General features: G+C 37.0%; 1 protein-coding gene across 1 annotated transcript in view; it reads left to right on the top strand.

Moving 5' to 3' along the window:
• The window catches only part of aacs (acetoacetyl-CoA synthetase), a 43,604-nt gene that overhangs the window by 3,967 nt on the left and 24,294 nt on the right, over positions 1–15,343 (top strand). Inside the window, exons 3-9 of the mRNA XM_028458542.1 lie at positions 2,732–2,852; positions 4,471–4,584; positions 10,516–10,613; positions 11,102–11,216; positions 12,061–12,142; positions 12,233–12,386; positions 15,141–15,221. Of these exons, the coding sequence (XP_028314343.1) occupies positions 2,732–2,852; positions 4,471–4,584; positions 10,516–10,613; positions 11,102–11,216; positions 12,061–12,142; positions 12,233–12,386; positions 15,141–15,221 (765 nt within the window). The remainder of the gene's footprint in view (positions 1–2,731; positions 2,853–4,470; positions 4,585–10,515; positions 10,614–11,101; positions 11,217–12,060; positions 12,143–12,232; positions 12,387–15,140; positions 15,222–15,343) is intronic.

Genomic DNA, 15,343 nt, shown 5'->3' with positions numbered 1-15,343 from the left:
TAAGATTTCATTCATGTGTTTAAGCCATGTTGAAGAATTAATAATGTTATTTTATTAAGTACCTACAATGCATTAGGGGTGTTAAAAATAAAAATTGATTTCACGATATATCACGATTTTTTTTTTGGTGCAGATTTTAAATTTATTTTTTTTAATTGATTGAATTTTTTATTTCTTATTGTATTTTTCACATTTTCGTGGACGTGTTTTTTCTATTGCTGGAGACATTGTCACTTCTCAGCGGAGCAGCCTAACTACTGGGCATGTTGACCAGCTCCTCTTCCTACATAAAAACCTTGAAAATTCTGCCACTTCCACACCTCCACTCCGGTAGATGGCGCCGTAGAGTCACTTTGCTGTGCGCTGCATTTCTGTAGTAGAGGCACAGGTGATAAAGAGCGTTCGAGTTCTCTTTAAGCTCAGGAAAAGAGGAACACGACTAACTTACGAGCACATCGAGCAAGACATCATGCCGAGGTGTTATCAGAGAAACGACCGCATCTCTACATTTATTTTTTATATCAACTGGGTAGAATATCGCGATATCGTAATAATATTGTATCGTGACCTAAGTATTGTGATACATATCGTATTGCAACATCCTTGCCAATACTCACCTCTACAATTCATCCAGAGTATTTTTGTACTGTAGTATTATGTTCCACACTAATAGACTCATTAGACCAGAGGTCACCAACCGTTCTGAAACCACAAGCTACTTTAAATTTACTGAATAATCTAAAGTCTAAATTTAAACAAGTTAAAATTTCACTGTGTACTTTTAACTGATAAAATTATGTTTTTACAATTTAACAATCATATAACATATTAATAAAACACTTTGTTTTTTTTTTGTTTTTTTAAAACATCACAATCTAAACACCAAATCTGCAGCTTCTTTAACAAAATCCTATCTGTGATATACTTAATGAAACACATTTCGAACAGTGTTTCAGTAAAAAAATAAAAAAAATAATAATAATAAAATTGTATTAAAGATGTGTTGATGTTGGTGACTCCTGCATTAGACATTGTTGTTTTCCCCCAACAAATAACAAAATGAAAATGTTGTCACTTAAATTAATGAGAGCAAATTTTGTTTAATTGGCTGTTTTTTTAGAGGTCAGATCAGGTGACGAAAGGTGTAGAAGGCGGGACCTAATGTTACATAAGCCAATCAGATGTAATCTCTGTGAATGAAGTTAAACTCACACTGAAACTAGCAGGTAGTGGTTTTTAATTCTAGTGAAATAAAGTTACAATAGATAATTGTTATTAAACTGATTGAAGTCTTTGTTTTTGTGGTAAAAAACAAAATGATTATTATATTATTAATATATATATTATATATTATATATATATATTATTCCCTGTGATAAAACACTGTTTACCTACTGCCACATTGTTAGTGTTGAGATGTTCTACTCGACTGTAAATACAGCAACTAACTAAGGATTGGTTTACTAACTTCTTATTACAAACATGATTTAACTCTGGTTTTACTGTGAAGCACATTCTGTTGTATGCTTTGTATAAAAAATGTTATACAAATAAAGTTTTGATTGATTTAAAAAAAGTGAACAACAGAGTTCCAAAGGCAAACGAGGCACAAACTCCTTAAATCAGAGGTGTCAAATTCCTTTTAGTTCAGGGGCCAAATACGTAGCAGTTTGATCTCTAGTGATGCAATAATGTGCTCTAGTTCAGTGATTCTCAACTGGTGGGTCGGGACCCAAAATTGGGTCGCGGACCTGTACTGGGTGGGTGGCGGACAGCTGGACAAAAATAAATAAATAGGATTTGTCTTTTATTTTGAAAGAAACTTTTCTTTTGACAGGCATGCTGTGAAATGCATGTTGCACAGGAAAATATAGATTTATGTTTTAAAAAAGATTACATACGTGGGCTTTCAACAGCTATTTTTGAAAAACTAAATTTGGTTGGTTGAATGAATTCTAAAAAAATGTGGGTCGCGATTTAATGACTGAGGCAAAATGTGGAACCCAGGGTGAGACCAGTTGAGAACCACTGCTGCAGGATCTTCACTTAAATGTCTTTGATTTTTGTGACAAATTTTTATTTAATTTGCTAAAAAAAATTGCAACAATTTAAGTGAAATTGAAGGATTTTCTGCGTAAGCATGGGAAAAGTGTGAGCCCTGCAAATATTGTGAAGTGAATTTGTGTATTTAGACGGACTGAGATACCTAAAACTGAATTAGTTGATCATTTAAATATACACTGTCATTCAGGATTTCTTCTTAATTTCTACTTTCTAATGTGGGCCAAATTGTATGATTTAAAGGGCCAGATTTGGTCCCCCAGGCTTCACCCATTACTAATTAGATGGTCAGAAACTATCATCTTATCTGAAATTATTCGCATAAAATTTTAATCAGAAGTAAATAAAGTTTAAAAAGTCAATTCTGGTTTGACACGCCTCCTTTAAACAAAACAACACACACTTAAAAATGTCCACCTTCCCTCTTGTGTCGTCAGCATTGTCTGATGTAAAGCGCTTAAACGAACCGGTTCAGCATTACAATGGTTCTCTGTATTATTTTGTCATTTGACAATAAGAAAGTGATGAGTGACAATCATCATACAAAGTTTGATTAACTGTCCAAGAAATCAAACTAAAAGAGGACTAATGAGAATGCACTACCTAGTATCTCTTTGTTCTGTTTTTTTCTGATTGTGATGTATATTTAATGGGTATGGTCATGTTTTAGGTGGTGGATACATCCAAACGGATCTCTGACATTCCCGAGTGGTTCAGAGGATCTCGCCTTAACTACGCTGAGAACCTCCTTAAACATGGAGAAAAGGACAAAGTAGCTCTCTACGCTGCAAGTAAGCGTTCAACTCTACTAACAACCAATAATGAGCATCTTACAACCCACAATAAAAAAACATCCTCACATTTTCTCTGCTTTTATTGTGATTTAATATCATACAAAGTTGAGTTATGCACTGAAAATCAAAGCTGTTTTAACTCTGTTAAAAAAGCTGTATCGGGACATCCCTACTACAAACTCAATGACTAAAATTTGCAGCACACTGAGGCTAAATATCTCCACCTTTAAAAGTTCTGAAAGCATTTTAAGCGAGAAAGTGACCAAGTAGAATATCAACGTGTGATCATTTGATCCATAAAACTCACGTATATACATTTCATTCCAACATTTTGGAGATTTTCGGAGACCCGCCATTGTGCTACTGACAAAACTTCCTGTTAACTTCAGAATAAGAGCCCTTTTGCTGCTTTAAAACAACACTGTAGTCCGCCATAGTTGGTTATTTCTTTTGTAAAAGGGATCATCAACCCAAATGACAAAGGCAGATGTTGGTAATTTGTTTTTAAACATTGATTTATTGGCTCCATATGTGGAAAAAGTGATGTTTTAAAATGCCATTTTAATGTTCACATGAGAGCGAAATTCAAAATGTGAAAAAAAAACTTTTTGGGGTAAAACTTTGATATTTTCCAAACATCATTTACCGTAGCTTCAAAATTTGGCATTTCTTTTTTTAATGAACATTCAAAGAAATGGCAAGAATTTTCAAGTATTTGTTTCCAATACCATTTCCAATTTTCAATAAATTACCAATCTATGGATGGTTTGTGTGTAGGACAGGCTGTAGATGTGCTGTAGTTAATTTGGTGTTGATTGCGCAAAAATTGTGGGAGGAGATGGGTTTAATAAGTTTTACAGTTTTTGTTAAAAAATAACAAAACAGAGTGTACAAATGTGTCTTCAGTATTATGGCTACATTTTGGTGAAAGTTGCCAATGTGTGGTAGTGCCACATTTAGGACTATTGTCCTGTTTTGTAGCTCAGGCAATGTTGACGCAATGGGAAGTATGATTTCCACAGAAGAAGAACGTGCACAATAACAATAGGTTCCTGGCAGCTCAGCCTATGCCCGCCCCCTCATAAAAGAAGTAACAGAGCTCTGGGTGTGTTTGAATACGGGATGGATCAACGAGTGCAGGACGTCACGAGTCACTTTATTTGATTAACTGCTGCTTCACTCTCCATCTCAGAGGACTGTCACACCCTAATGGATAGCTTCTTTCTTATCGCTGCATGTCTGTGGGCTACGTCTCTCAATGAAATGCAATACAATTATGAGAAGAGTAATTGGTCACGATGCTGCAGACCAGAGCCCTGCTCAATGTCAGTAAGACGTTCCTAACAGGGATTAATGGAGGCTGCTGTGTTAAAGCTCATGCTTGGTTTTCCATTCAACAGACCTCACCAACTCTTCTTTTCTGCTGTACTTTAAGATTCTGTAACAGTTGTGGATATTTTTCTGTGCTCACTTGAAAATATGTGCAAATAAAACCCCTCTGTTGATTCAAATAAAACAATTCCAAGGCTGTTCTTGCTCTTCTTGATGTTTGTGTAACCTTGTTTATTTGTGCTTGCCTGTTTGTCTTAAAGTCCTCTTCTGTTGTGTCTTTCAGCTGAGGCCAATGATGAGATTGTTAAGGTGACTTTTGGCGAGTTACGCCGTGACGTGGCTTTGTTTGCAGCTGCAATGAGGAAGATGGGCATTCAAACCGGAGACAGAGTCGTAGGTGAGTCTCTGAGTGACAGTTCAGAGCACGTGTCAAACTCAAGGCCAAATCCGGCCCTTTAGAGCATCCAATTTGGCTCGCAGCTGCAAGCGAAAAAGCCAGAGAAGCCATGAATCATTGTGTAAATTGCCAACTAATTCAGTTGTAGATTATCTCCAAACTCATACACAAATTCAGTGAAACTCCACAATAGCAGGGCTCACATTTTCCCCATTCTTATATCACATGATGGCAGTCATTTTTATCCTCCGCCACAAAGTGGAAGGGGGATATAGATTTGAGCTCCATTCGTCCGAGTTAAAGGGGACAGCTTTTCTCAGAAACTGTTTAAGATAGGATAGCCAAATTCGGCTTCAGGGTATCAATACCTCGATGGAGTTCGAAAATGAGAAGCACGCAAATAATTTTTCCAGAGCTATTGCCCTTTTTTTGTTTTTGTTTTTTTGACTCTGTTCGAGGTATCTTCAAAGGGGACAGTTTTTCTTAGAAACCATTTAAGAGAGTTAGTAATTTTATATTCTGATGTGATAATATTTTTTTATGTATACATCTAAGTTCTTAGATTTAGGACATTAGGAAAAGGCTGTAAGTTTTAATGAGAACCATCTGGCGGGGATGTTGATGATAATGTCTTCTTGTTTAATCTCAAATTATATAAAATAATTTACAATTTTTCCAAAATCCTGCAGTTTTTTTTAAATTACAATATGTGCAATTGCTTTGATATCATCAGTGTTGTACATATTTTACAATTTATTTACATGTGGAAGTGCAAACTAGAACGCAATAATTGATTGAATTACTAATTTTCCCGCCTAAAATCTGCGGCCCACTTAATATGAACTGTTCCATATTTGACTGTCATTCGTCTCCCAAATACATTGCTTAAATGTTATTTCCTGTTTCAAACCTGGTGTCTGACTCTCTCTCCCTCTGACGTGTAGATCTAATCATACACAAGCTGCACCTTCTTATTTCATATTTACACAAGCAGGCTTGGCTGAGGTTGAATGTTTTCCTTCAGAACTGCTCTGTGAAGAAAGTTTTTTTCAAATTCATTCATTCATTTACAGTATTATCAAAACACCAGAGTCTTAATATTAATTTGTTGATTTAATTTAATTTAATTTATTCATTTATTAGGACCCAGTACAAATACATTAAGTTATAAAAACAGAGATTTTGGTACCAGACTTTAGCTTAAAAGCTTATTTCCATCTGTAGTCCTTGGGGGGAGGGGTCAAGATGTAATATATACAGTGCAAGTTATGTACATTCTATGGGTTAAAAATTCAAATAAAATTACGATCACTAAAATAGCACATAAAAAACTAATTTTAAGATCACTAAGGCAAGGCAAATTTATACACAAGGCAATTCAATGTGTTTTACATGATCAAAAAGTTCAACATCTTAAAACCCTGTATAATCCAGCTGTTTCAGAGCACTCCGTTTTGTGGGTGTGTCCCTGGAGTTGCAAAGACCTCCCCCTCCCCCCGCCCCTCTCTTCCGTATGGTGGCACACACTAAAGGTGCGTTCACACCGAACGCAACTGAAGTGACTAGATTACATTAAAAATCAATGTCAATGACGTGACTTCAAGAGGTCCTGCGACCTAGTCGCTCAAAATTTTAAAAAATTAACTTTTCAAGCGACAACTCCCCCATCCTTCACTGCCTGTAGAGCCCCTCCCTTTAATTACAGTGAGACGGCTGCAGCGGGAGGCTTCCTCAACTTACCGGGGCAAAATGAAAGCGGTTAACTTCTTGAATAAGCCCTCTCTCTCTCCCCTGTCACCCGGCTCCACACACGCACACACACGCACACACACGCGCGCACACACACACACACACACACACACACACACACACACACACACACACACACACACACACACACACACACACACACACATACACTGTTCACTGGAGCGATGAAGTGACCAAAAAGCTCCACTATGTTAAAGCGACTCATCACGGGCGATTGAAGTGACTGCAGTCGCTACAGTTCGGTGTGAACACACCATCACTCCTTCGCTAGCGAAAAAACCAGTGGCGGACTTTCGCAAAAATTTTCATCAGGTTGGGGGTGGAGTCTATGGGTGGAGTTACCAGTGGAGGGGAGGGTATTTTCTTTCCTGATTCAACTTGTGACATCACAAACTTAGAAAATTTGAAACAGAACAATTTTATCTGTGTTGTATGACTTACACAGACCACAAACAAAGGACTGGATGGTTTTATTTCACATTTTGTGTGCCGGTTACTTCATATGTTCAAAAATACAGCAAAAATTTATTTTTCATAATATGTACCCTTTAAGATCAGCAGTAAAACGTTTAAAATCAGCAGTAAAAACATTAAATCAACAATAACATGATTAAAAATCTCCCTCTCTGTTATGCGCGAGTGCAATAAATCTTCCAATTGCACTTTAGCCCTGTCATACATATTGATTAAGATTGAAGTATTTTATACAATGCTAAGCGCTAAAAATGAAAAGGACAATATTGATTCTGGCTGCTCATGATGTTAAAAACAACCCAAAAAATCTGTTGTGTATAAATTATTTCTACTCATTACACTTATTTCTACTCATATATATATATATATATATATATATATATAAACCTCTCTAGTAGACCATCCAACCCTGAGCTTCTTTCTCATACATCCATGGCTGCTCCCTTGTTCCCAAGAGGCTCTTAAAAGGAATGATCATCGTGTGTTGGAAAGCTGTGCACTTTCTGAATGGACATTAGGATAAACAAATCCATTAGTGAAATGACTTTAGCTCTGTTGGAAATTCGTTAGAGAAACAAGAAGGTCTGGGTGGATGTTGGAGGCAAATCTAAACTCATCAAATGGAGATAAAAAAGACTGTTTATATTGATCAACCATACTTTTCTTTCTTAACATTAATTAGCATCTATTTTGATATGTGAATTGCTTCATACGTACAATTGTGACTGCTCGTCTTTCCTTTCTCGACTTTCTGTAGACTTGGAAGATTCTACAAAAGCTTCATTTCAGTCTGCATTCTATCTTTCTGTCTTAACACTGGCATTTTTGTCAAACCAACATCCTTACTGAGCATATTCTGCCCGCTGCTCGGTGCAAAGATAAAGACTGCAGTGGTCATATTATTGTGGCCGATCAGTGTAACTTCCATCTAAATTTCTGGGCACAAACCTCTTTTTGAAGAGTGTAGTTGATCTGTAGATGTCCTTGTCCCAAAGTCACAGCGAACACATCTTGTCAGAGTCATTCAAGAGAAATATGAGCACTTAGCTAATAAGGTCTGCCATGCTTTTATAGGAGAGCTGCAGCTGATGCGCACGCACGCACACACACACACATACGGGCACACACCACGTATTCTGTTCATGCGAACATTTGTTTTATTTTTTACTTGTTTGCTGATGGTGGATTTACAAGATGTTTGGTCTATTTATGGCAAATAAATGAATAAAGGGAATGAACCCCGTATTTAAGTTTGTGTAGAAGCAGAAATAAATTTATGATATGAGTTTGTCACACCACAGAAACGTATCATTGACCACTGAGCCAAATTTGAAAGATGTGTTACGGCAAATTTGCGGTTGACCTCATTTGGAGGCATGATTTATTGCTCTGGTTGAATGATGGAGTCCAGGCGAGGCATTGATGATTTTATAAAAAAGGTTTATTATAAAACTAAATAAAAAAGAGTACAAAGATTAGTGACCGCCCGGGCGGACGTCCGATGATCGAGTGGCCCACAGTTCTAACTCATCACGTATATTCCAGCTCAGTCCCCCTCCCTCCTCCCCCCAGGAGATAAAGAGGACAGAGGAGGTGAAAGAAGAGGGTGAAAAGAGACAGTTTCTTCTTTAGGTCAAAACAACCAGTTCTCTGGTATCTCCTGATTGTCGTGAGTGTTGGAGGTGTGTGCGTGTATGGTGTTTGTGTGTATGAATGGATGTGTATTGGGTGTTTATGTGTGACTATGTGAGTGTGTGTAGGCATGTGAGTGTGTGATGCCACTGTGTCTGAGGGATAAGATGTGTTTTGGGAAGCTGACCTCGAGAAGAGAGCAGAAAACATGAGACAGCAGAAATGAAAAGTCTCAACTTAAAGCCTTAAAAAGAATAAGGTCTATGAGTAAATATGTTAATAAACATAACTAACAATTTTTGCCCTGACAGATGAAAAATTGGCTAAGGATATAAAATTAGGTCTCAAAATCATGGAAAAACAAGCACTTCTCTCTGCTCTGAAACGCTGGGGGCATGTCAGTTAGAGGCCATTTTTTTTTTGATAATTTAAAAAAAAAAAATCCACGCACAGGTAGGGCCCGCCTCCGTGTATTGTGTCTATGGGAGAGAGCAGTGTGAAAGCGGCTCCAGCGTCGATAGTGCTTCTCCCACTGATTTTCCAAAAGTGCTTGAATCGAGCAGAAAGGTCCGCTCTGCCCGAGTCTGAATATGTGCATTTCTCTCGGGTAGAGTCAGAGCTGCGCCCGCTAGAGGCAAAACACATAATTCCGGACGTGTTTTATTCCCCCGAGTCCGAATATGTGGGTTGTTTTCGGCGAGGGGCCAAATTGCGTCCCACTGGAGGCCGCGAAAGTTTGGTGCGCTTCGGCAGCAGGGTCGGGTTTATGCTAATGAGGGTTCCGTGACGTAACGCCCATTACATCCTGAACACATAAAACTGAAACACAGTTTGTGAAGCCGAGCTCCACAATGAATTTATAAATAGTTGAATGGCCTTTTACATGTTTTAAGGAATACATTTATGACCTATTTAATGTGTCTAAAAGAAAATGGCAGAATTTTCTTTACACGATCTTTAACATTCTGGTTTGGCTTGTGAGATATGTAACATTTAGGATTTAAAGATAACTTTCATATTTTGTTGATTTTTTTTTATTTATTTTTTTTTTTTTTTTAGGTTTTTTTGGTAGAAATTTTTATTATATCTTCAAAGTAAGTAAGTAATAATAGGTACACATCATATAAAACACATGTGGTAATAAACTGTCCAATAAAACACTGTCTGTGGTGATTCAAAACCTTAATAGCTGCAATCAGGATGTGCTTCCTGGTTATAGCTGGAGTTGCCTTGGCTACATAAACAAAGAGCTGATTAGCTTAATAGTCTTGAGTATTTGGGAGGTGACCTTTCAGGTTGTTTGTTTGCAGCTACTCTGTGTATCATTGTGTTACAACTTACTGTATTTGTTCTCTCAAACTGTACAGTATATTGTCTGGTATCAATAATGTTTGTAATTATTAAAAACATACAAGAATCACTTTAAATCAGGTCAAAAAGTCAGCTGATTATAGGTGGAAAAACTTGCAATTTCAACAATAATGTGCTCTACTTCTATAGTTCTACCTCTTCAAAGTATAAATTATATGTTAAGTATGTATCTAAACAAGTATCAGATGTCAGTCCCTGCAGGATCTTCACCTTTGTTTTTGTGACCAATCTTTTTTTTTTAATTTGGGGAAATGTTTTTGAAAAATTTAAGGAAAATTGCAGGATTTTGGAAATTTGAGTTGAATCAACAATTTGAGATTAAAAATGACTGCCATCATGTGACATAAGCAGGGAAATTGTGAGCATAGTGTGCATTTGGAAGGACAGAGATATCTACAACTGAATTATTTGGTAATTTACACAGTGATTCACATTAGCTTGGAATCAGTCTTTCCTGATGACACATCTTTAGATTCAGGTGAGTTGGTGCTGAGATCATCCAATGCACGCAGGGGCTGAAAGTGCCTCTCCAGGACCAGATTTATCCACTTTATAAAAACCATTTTAAACTAAACTTTCAAAGCAATGCAAGTTTGCTTCTTAATACATGAAATGCAATATATTCAATGTAAAAAAAAAAAAAAAAAGTCTAAAAAAAATGCTTTTTTTTTTTCTTGTTTCCAGGTTACCTGCCCAATGGAATACATGCAGTGGAAGCTATGCTAGCAGCAGCTAGCATAGGAGCAATCTGGAGCTCCACATCTGTTGACTTTGGTGTTAATGTGAGAGGTTTTTGTTTTATTTACGGCTTCTACCTCACACTGTATGTGCCTGTAAAAGAGACGCTATCACATAAATGAAAATACATTCACACATTAATCAGCTTTTCCATTTTTTTGGCAGTACATGCTAAATATGCTCAGTTTTAACTGTCTATTGTAGAAACAAATCAATTTATCAATTAAATCACCATGTTTCACAGTTTAATTGGTGTTTAATCATTTACATTTTGCTAATCATTACACAAAGATTTACATTTCTTATGGTATTGTTTTTGTTTGTGATGCTCTACCGCCCCCTCTGGGAGATTTGAAACTGCATTTATCATCTATTTTCAACTTCATGAGCTGCACATATTTTGATTTATAGGCCTTTTTCCCCCTTAACTAAATTCTCAGAAATAAATCATGTGTTTATGTGTCCTTTTAAAAAGTGTTTTCTCTTTGTCAACACTGATCTGTGATTTCCCCGTTGTGTTTTTCCACATCAGGGTGTACTCGATAGGTTTTCTCAAATCCAGCCCAAGCTGATCTTCTCTGTAGCTGCTGTGGTGTACAACGGAAAAACACACGATCACATGGAGAAGCTAGTCAGCGTAGTGAAAGGTAGGTGATCACACTGGTCCTCTCAATTAATGCTCTATCATCTGTTTGACACCACGAACACATAATTCAGTTTTTTACTGGACAGCGAGTGAAAGTATGACCAAGTGTTTGATTTAGATATTTACGGATTTAATGACAAGAAAAATGATGGAAATTGCTTTTTAATGAATACGTGACATACATTTTAACTGTCCTGGCTTTTTATCAATGAAGAAAACCTGGAATAAAAAGTAATTTTAGCTTGTCATAGTTATTTAATCCTTATTTAATGAACAGTCTTTTACTCAATAAGCTTTTTCACACTCTCGGAAATCTCGTTCTCGTTCAGTTCTCGGTCAGGTCAACAGGGATAAACTCGCCTTAGATTTAGATCATTTTTACAGTTAGAGCATTGATTCTTTGAAAGATTTTTTTGCAGAAACATGGTATCGGTCTCCAAGGCAGAAATGCTGAGTTAGCTGCTAAAGCTAATGCTATACACGAGCTGAAAATTCCGGTTTTCTGTGGCTTTTTAAACACTGACCAATCATCTGATCAGTGCGGTTTCATTTATCGACCTGGTTAGTGTCCATCCTGTGTACTTCCTTCAAATTTTTAAATGAAATTAAAATAATATCTTAATAAAAAGTAATTGTTTTTCCTCCTAATTAAGGCTGCAAATAAGTTCCATTCCATGTATGTGACTTTTGTCTCTTTCTTGTGATTGGCTATCAGAATAAAAAAGGAATACGTCATTGATGCAAAAATTAACTTGAGTGACTTAATGAGAAGAAATGTCCTAAATGTGTTACAGTCTGAAGCTTTCTATGAGTGTTCTTCTAACACCTCTGTGTTTTCCCTGCAGGCCTGCCTGATCTAGAAAAAGTCGTTGTCATTCCGTACGCTCGCACCAGGCATGAGACCGACCTCTCCAAAATCCCCAACAGGTACGTACGGGTGTTTTAAATAATCCTATTGTGTCCTAGATGGTACGTTATTGACAGAATCTGCCTTCTATATGTACTTTCTCTCATCAGTGTGTTCATTGATGAGTTTTTGGCATCCGGCCGCGGTGAGGCTGACCAGCTCCCTCAGCTGGAGTTCGAGCAGCTGCCTTTCAGTCACTCTTTGTTCATTTTGTTCTCCTCTGGAACCACAGGAGCTCCTAAATGTATGGTGCACTCTGCTGGGGTAAGAAACAAGCAGTGAAGAATAGATCTTTCACAGTTTTATTGGGTTTTTTTTCTTTCAAATTTGTCTTTAAGTCACATTTTTGAACTATCTACACTTTTTGACATTGTCAAATCTAAACTTATTGAAATCAAATTAATTTGGACATTTTGTCTATTGTAACATCAACATACAGTATGTATTTTCATAAACTTTACCAATAGGCCTTCATAATCTAAAATATTTTAACACATTTAAACGACTGCAGTTTTTTGTTTTAATAAAAAAAAAAAAAATCTGATTGAATTAATTGATATTAAAGAATAAGTACACCCCAGGCTTTTGCTCAACTGCCACTAGGGCGAAATTGGGGGAAAACGGGCGTTGCTTCTTGAGTAGTTAAGACACGCCCAGTCACAGCAGCCCCGCCCCCACAGCGCTGCACAGTTCCACATGGAGCTGTCAATCAATGCTCACTGAGGGCTGTGATAGGAGGAAACCAGTCCTTCATCCCATCTTTTATAGAAGAGGCGGAGCCAAAAGTGATGATTAGTGTTGTCACTGATCCAAAAAGACGTCACTGATCTATTCTCAGCCAATAGCAAAATGAAATTGCAGTAGCCAGCATTCAACCCATAGAGGGTAATCACTCTGATGTTTTATAATTAAACATTTAAAAACTTAAACTAACATGTGAAGAGCTGGACTTGGATCAATAAACTACTGTACATTACTTCATAGCTAATCATACTCTGTTTTTAAAAAGGCGCAACAGCACCTCCACCTCCTCAGAAAGTTGAGATCTTTTAATATTAACAAGGACATTTTATCTTTAGTGTACACTTCACTTATTGAATCCATCCTCACATACAGTATCTCTTCCTGGTTCAACTTTCTCACCCTCAAACACAACACAAAACTCAGTAGAATAGTAAACCAGGCCAGTAAGATCACGCTAACCCAGGGGTCTGCAACCTGCGGCTCTGGAGCCTCATGTGGCTCTTTAACTCGTTTGCAATGGCTCCTTATAGCTTTAAAAAAATAAATAAAATTTTTTAACAATGAATTGGTATTTTTTACAGAGGGTATTGATGATTAATACCATTAACTTAAAATAAAAATCTGATAAAACAGTTGTTTAACCTCAAAATAAATCACATCCACTACAGACCATCAACTTTCATTACCCCTGTGGCTAACCTAGGTTTTAATTTACTTTTAAGATCACTAAACTAACAAAAAGACTATTATGAAAGAATATAGAGATTGTATTTGTGTGGGGAAAGATTTATTTCATTGCCAACATGCCAGCTTATTATGTATGCTTGATATGCTGCAAGAAATTAGCAATTTGCATGTGTTGACCGACATGATCAAGTTATTTTTTGTAGCTCTTCAAATCCATTAACTCTAAAAATTATTCGATATTATTTTAACTGCATAGCATTTTATACACTGTATTGTTTTCCTTGAGAAGGTATTTTTTGCGGCTCCGGAAGGACTTCAATCCTGGCGAGATTAGGCAAAATGGCTCTTTTGAGAGTAAAGGTTGCAGACCCCTGCCCTAACCCCTCAGACCCCACTTTGCGATCTATATAGGTGATCAGTGTAGAGGAAAGCAACCCTCATCACTGAAGACGTCACTTCACCCTCTGCATCACTTCTTCTCTCTGCTGCCTTCAGGCAGAAGATACAAAACCCCACTGGCCCATAAAAACATCTACAAAAAAATCATTAATTCCAACCACAGTCGCTGTATTAAATAGCACCCGTTAGCACTGTGCTTTATGCTGTTCTTTTTGATTTGTTATTCTTTAATGATGGTGTGTTTTTACTGAATCAGTTTTAATGAGCTGTGTGTCAAAAGACACATTTCTGTTCTTTTGAACAGATAAAAAATAAATAAGTGACAGTTGGATGCTGTTATTTTATTGCCACTAGAGGGCAGCAGAACTCCATCAGCAGACCCATGATCTGTTCTTGGCCCCTTAAAAGAAGGAATGACTCTTTGTTGCCTTGCTTTATGAGTTACAGGCAGAGTAGAGTAGATGTGTGATATCTAGAAAATAAACTGTTAATTAGTGTTTTAAACTGCTGCATTCTCTTGTTTTCGATACTTTTCTGTCTCTATGCTTTTGTTTCCTTTTGGTTTCCTGCCTTGATTTTACATACTTCATCACTTTGGTTTGCTTATTTATTTATTGCGTTTTAAGTCTTTTATTAGCACTGTGTTTTGTTTTCCAGCACAACGTCCTTTTTTACACTTCTTCCTCAATCATCATCCTCAGCCTTTATTACCTCATCTCCCTTACTTTTTCTGCTTCTTTCTCTCCTCGTCCTGCCAATAATTGGACAGTAATACGTCGGTGAAAACATTCCACAGTGTGACACCGGCAGTCCTCTCCGCCACAGCCAATTAGCCCCGGCGTGTTGTTCCCACTGCTTTGTTTCGGCTCCGTTAACACGCTGTCAGTTACAGGATGACACATACACCCAAAAAAAATGGATTTGGCTTCCAAATCCTGCCTGAGATCATATGCATGCACTCACACAATTGTCGCTACACAAAAAAAAAAAAAATCAGAAGTGTGGGAAAGCGACTGAAGGTAGCTTTGCTAACTTTATTCTTAGTTTGAAAGTCAATATGCAAGCTGTCATATTTTCTGTAATTGCACAAATACTACTATTTTCTATCTTTTATTGTTTATCTATATGTGAAGCAGGATTCACCAATATGTTCCCCTGCTGATATATGATATCTTCTTTCTCCTTCAGGGAACTCTAATTCAGCACCTGAAAGAACACATTCTTCATGGGAATATGACCAGCAATGATGTCATTATTTACTACACTACGGTAAGATGTCCAAACTTTTCAAATCATGGGACAGATGCTGAACATGATGAATAATATGTTACAGCTGAAAATTTTCCACATCAGCAGATTTGAAAAATCTGTCAATTTTAAAAGATTTACAG

This window comes from Gouania willdenowi, chromosome 9, assembly GCF_900634775.1.
Source record: "Gouania willdenowi chromosome 9, fGouWil2.1, whole genome shotgun sequence".
Lineage (NCBI taxonomy): Eukaryota > Metazoa > Chordata > Actinopteri > Blenniiformes > Gobiesocidae > Gouania > Gouania willdenowi.
This window is presented reverse-complemented; position numbering and strand designations above follow the sequence as displayed.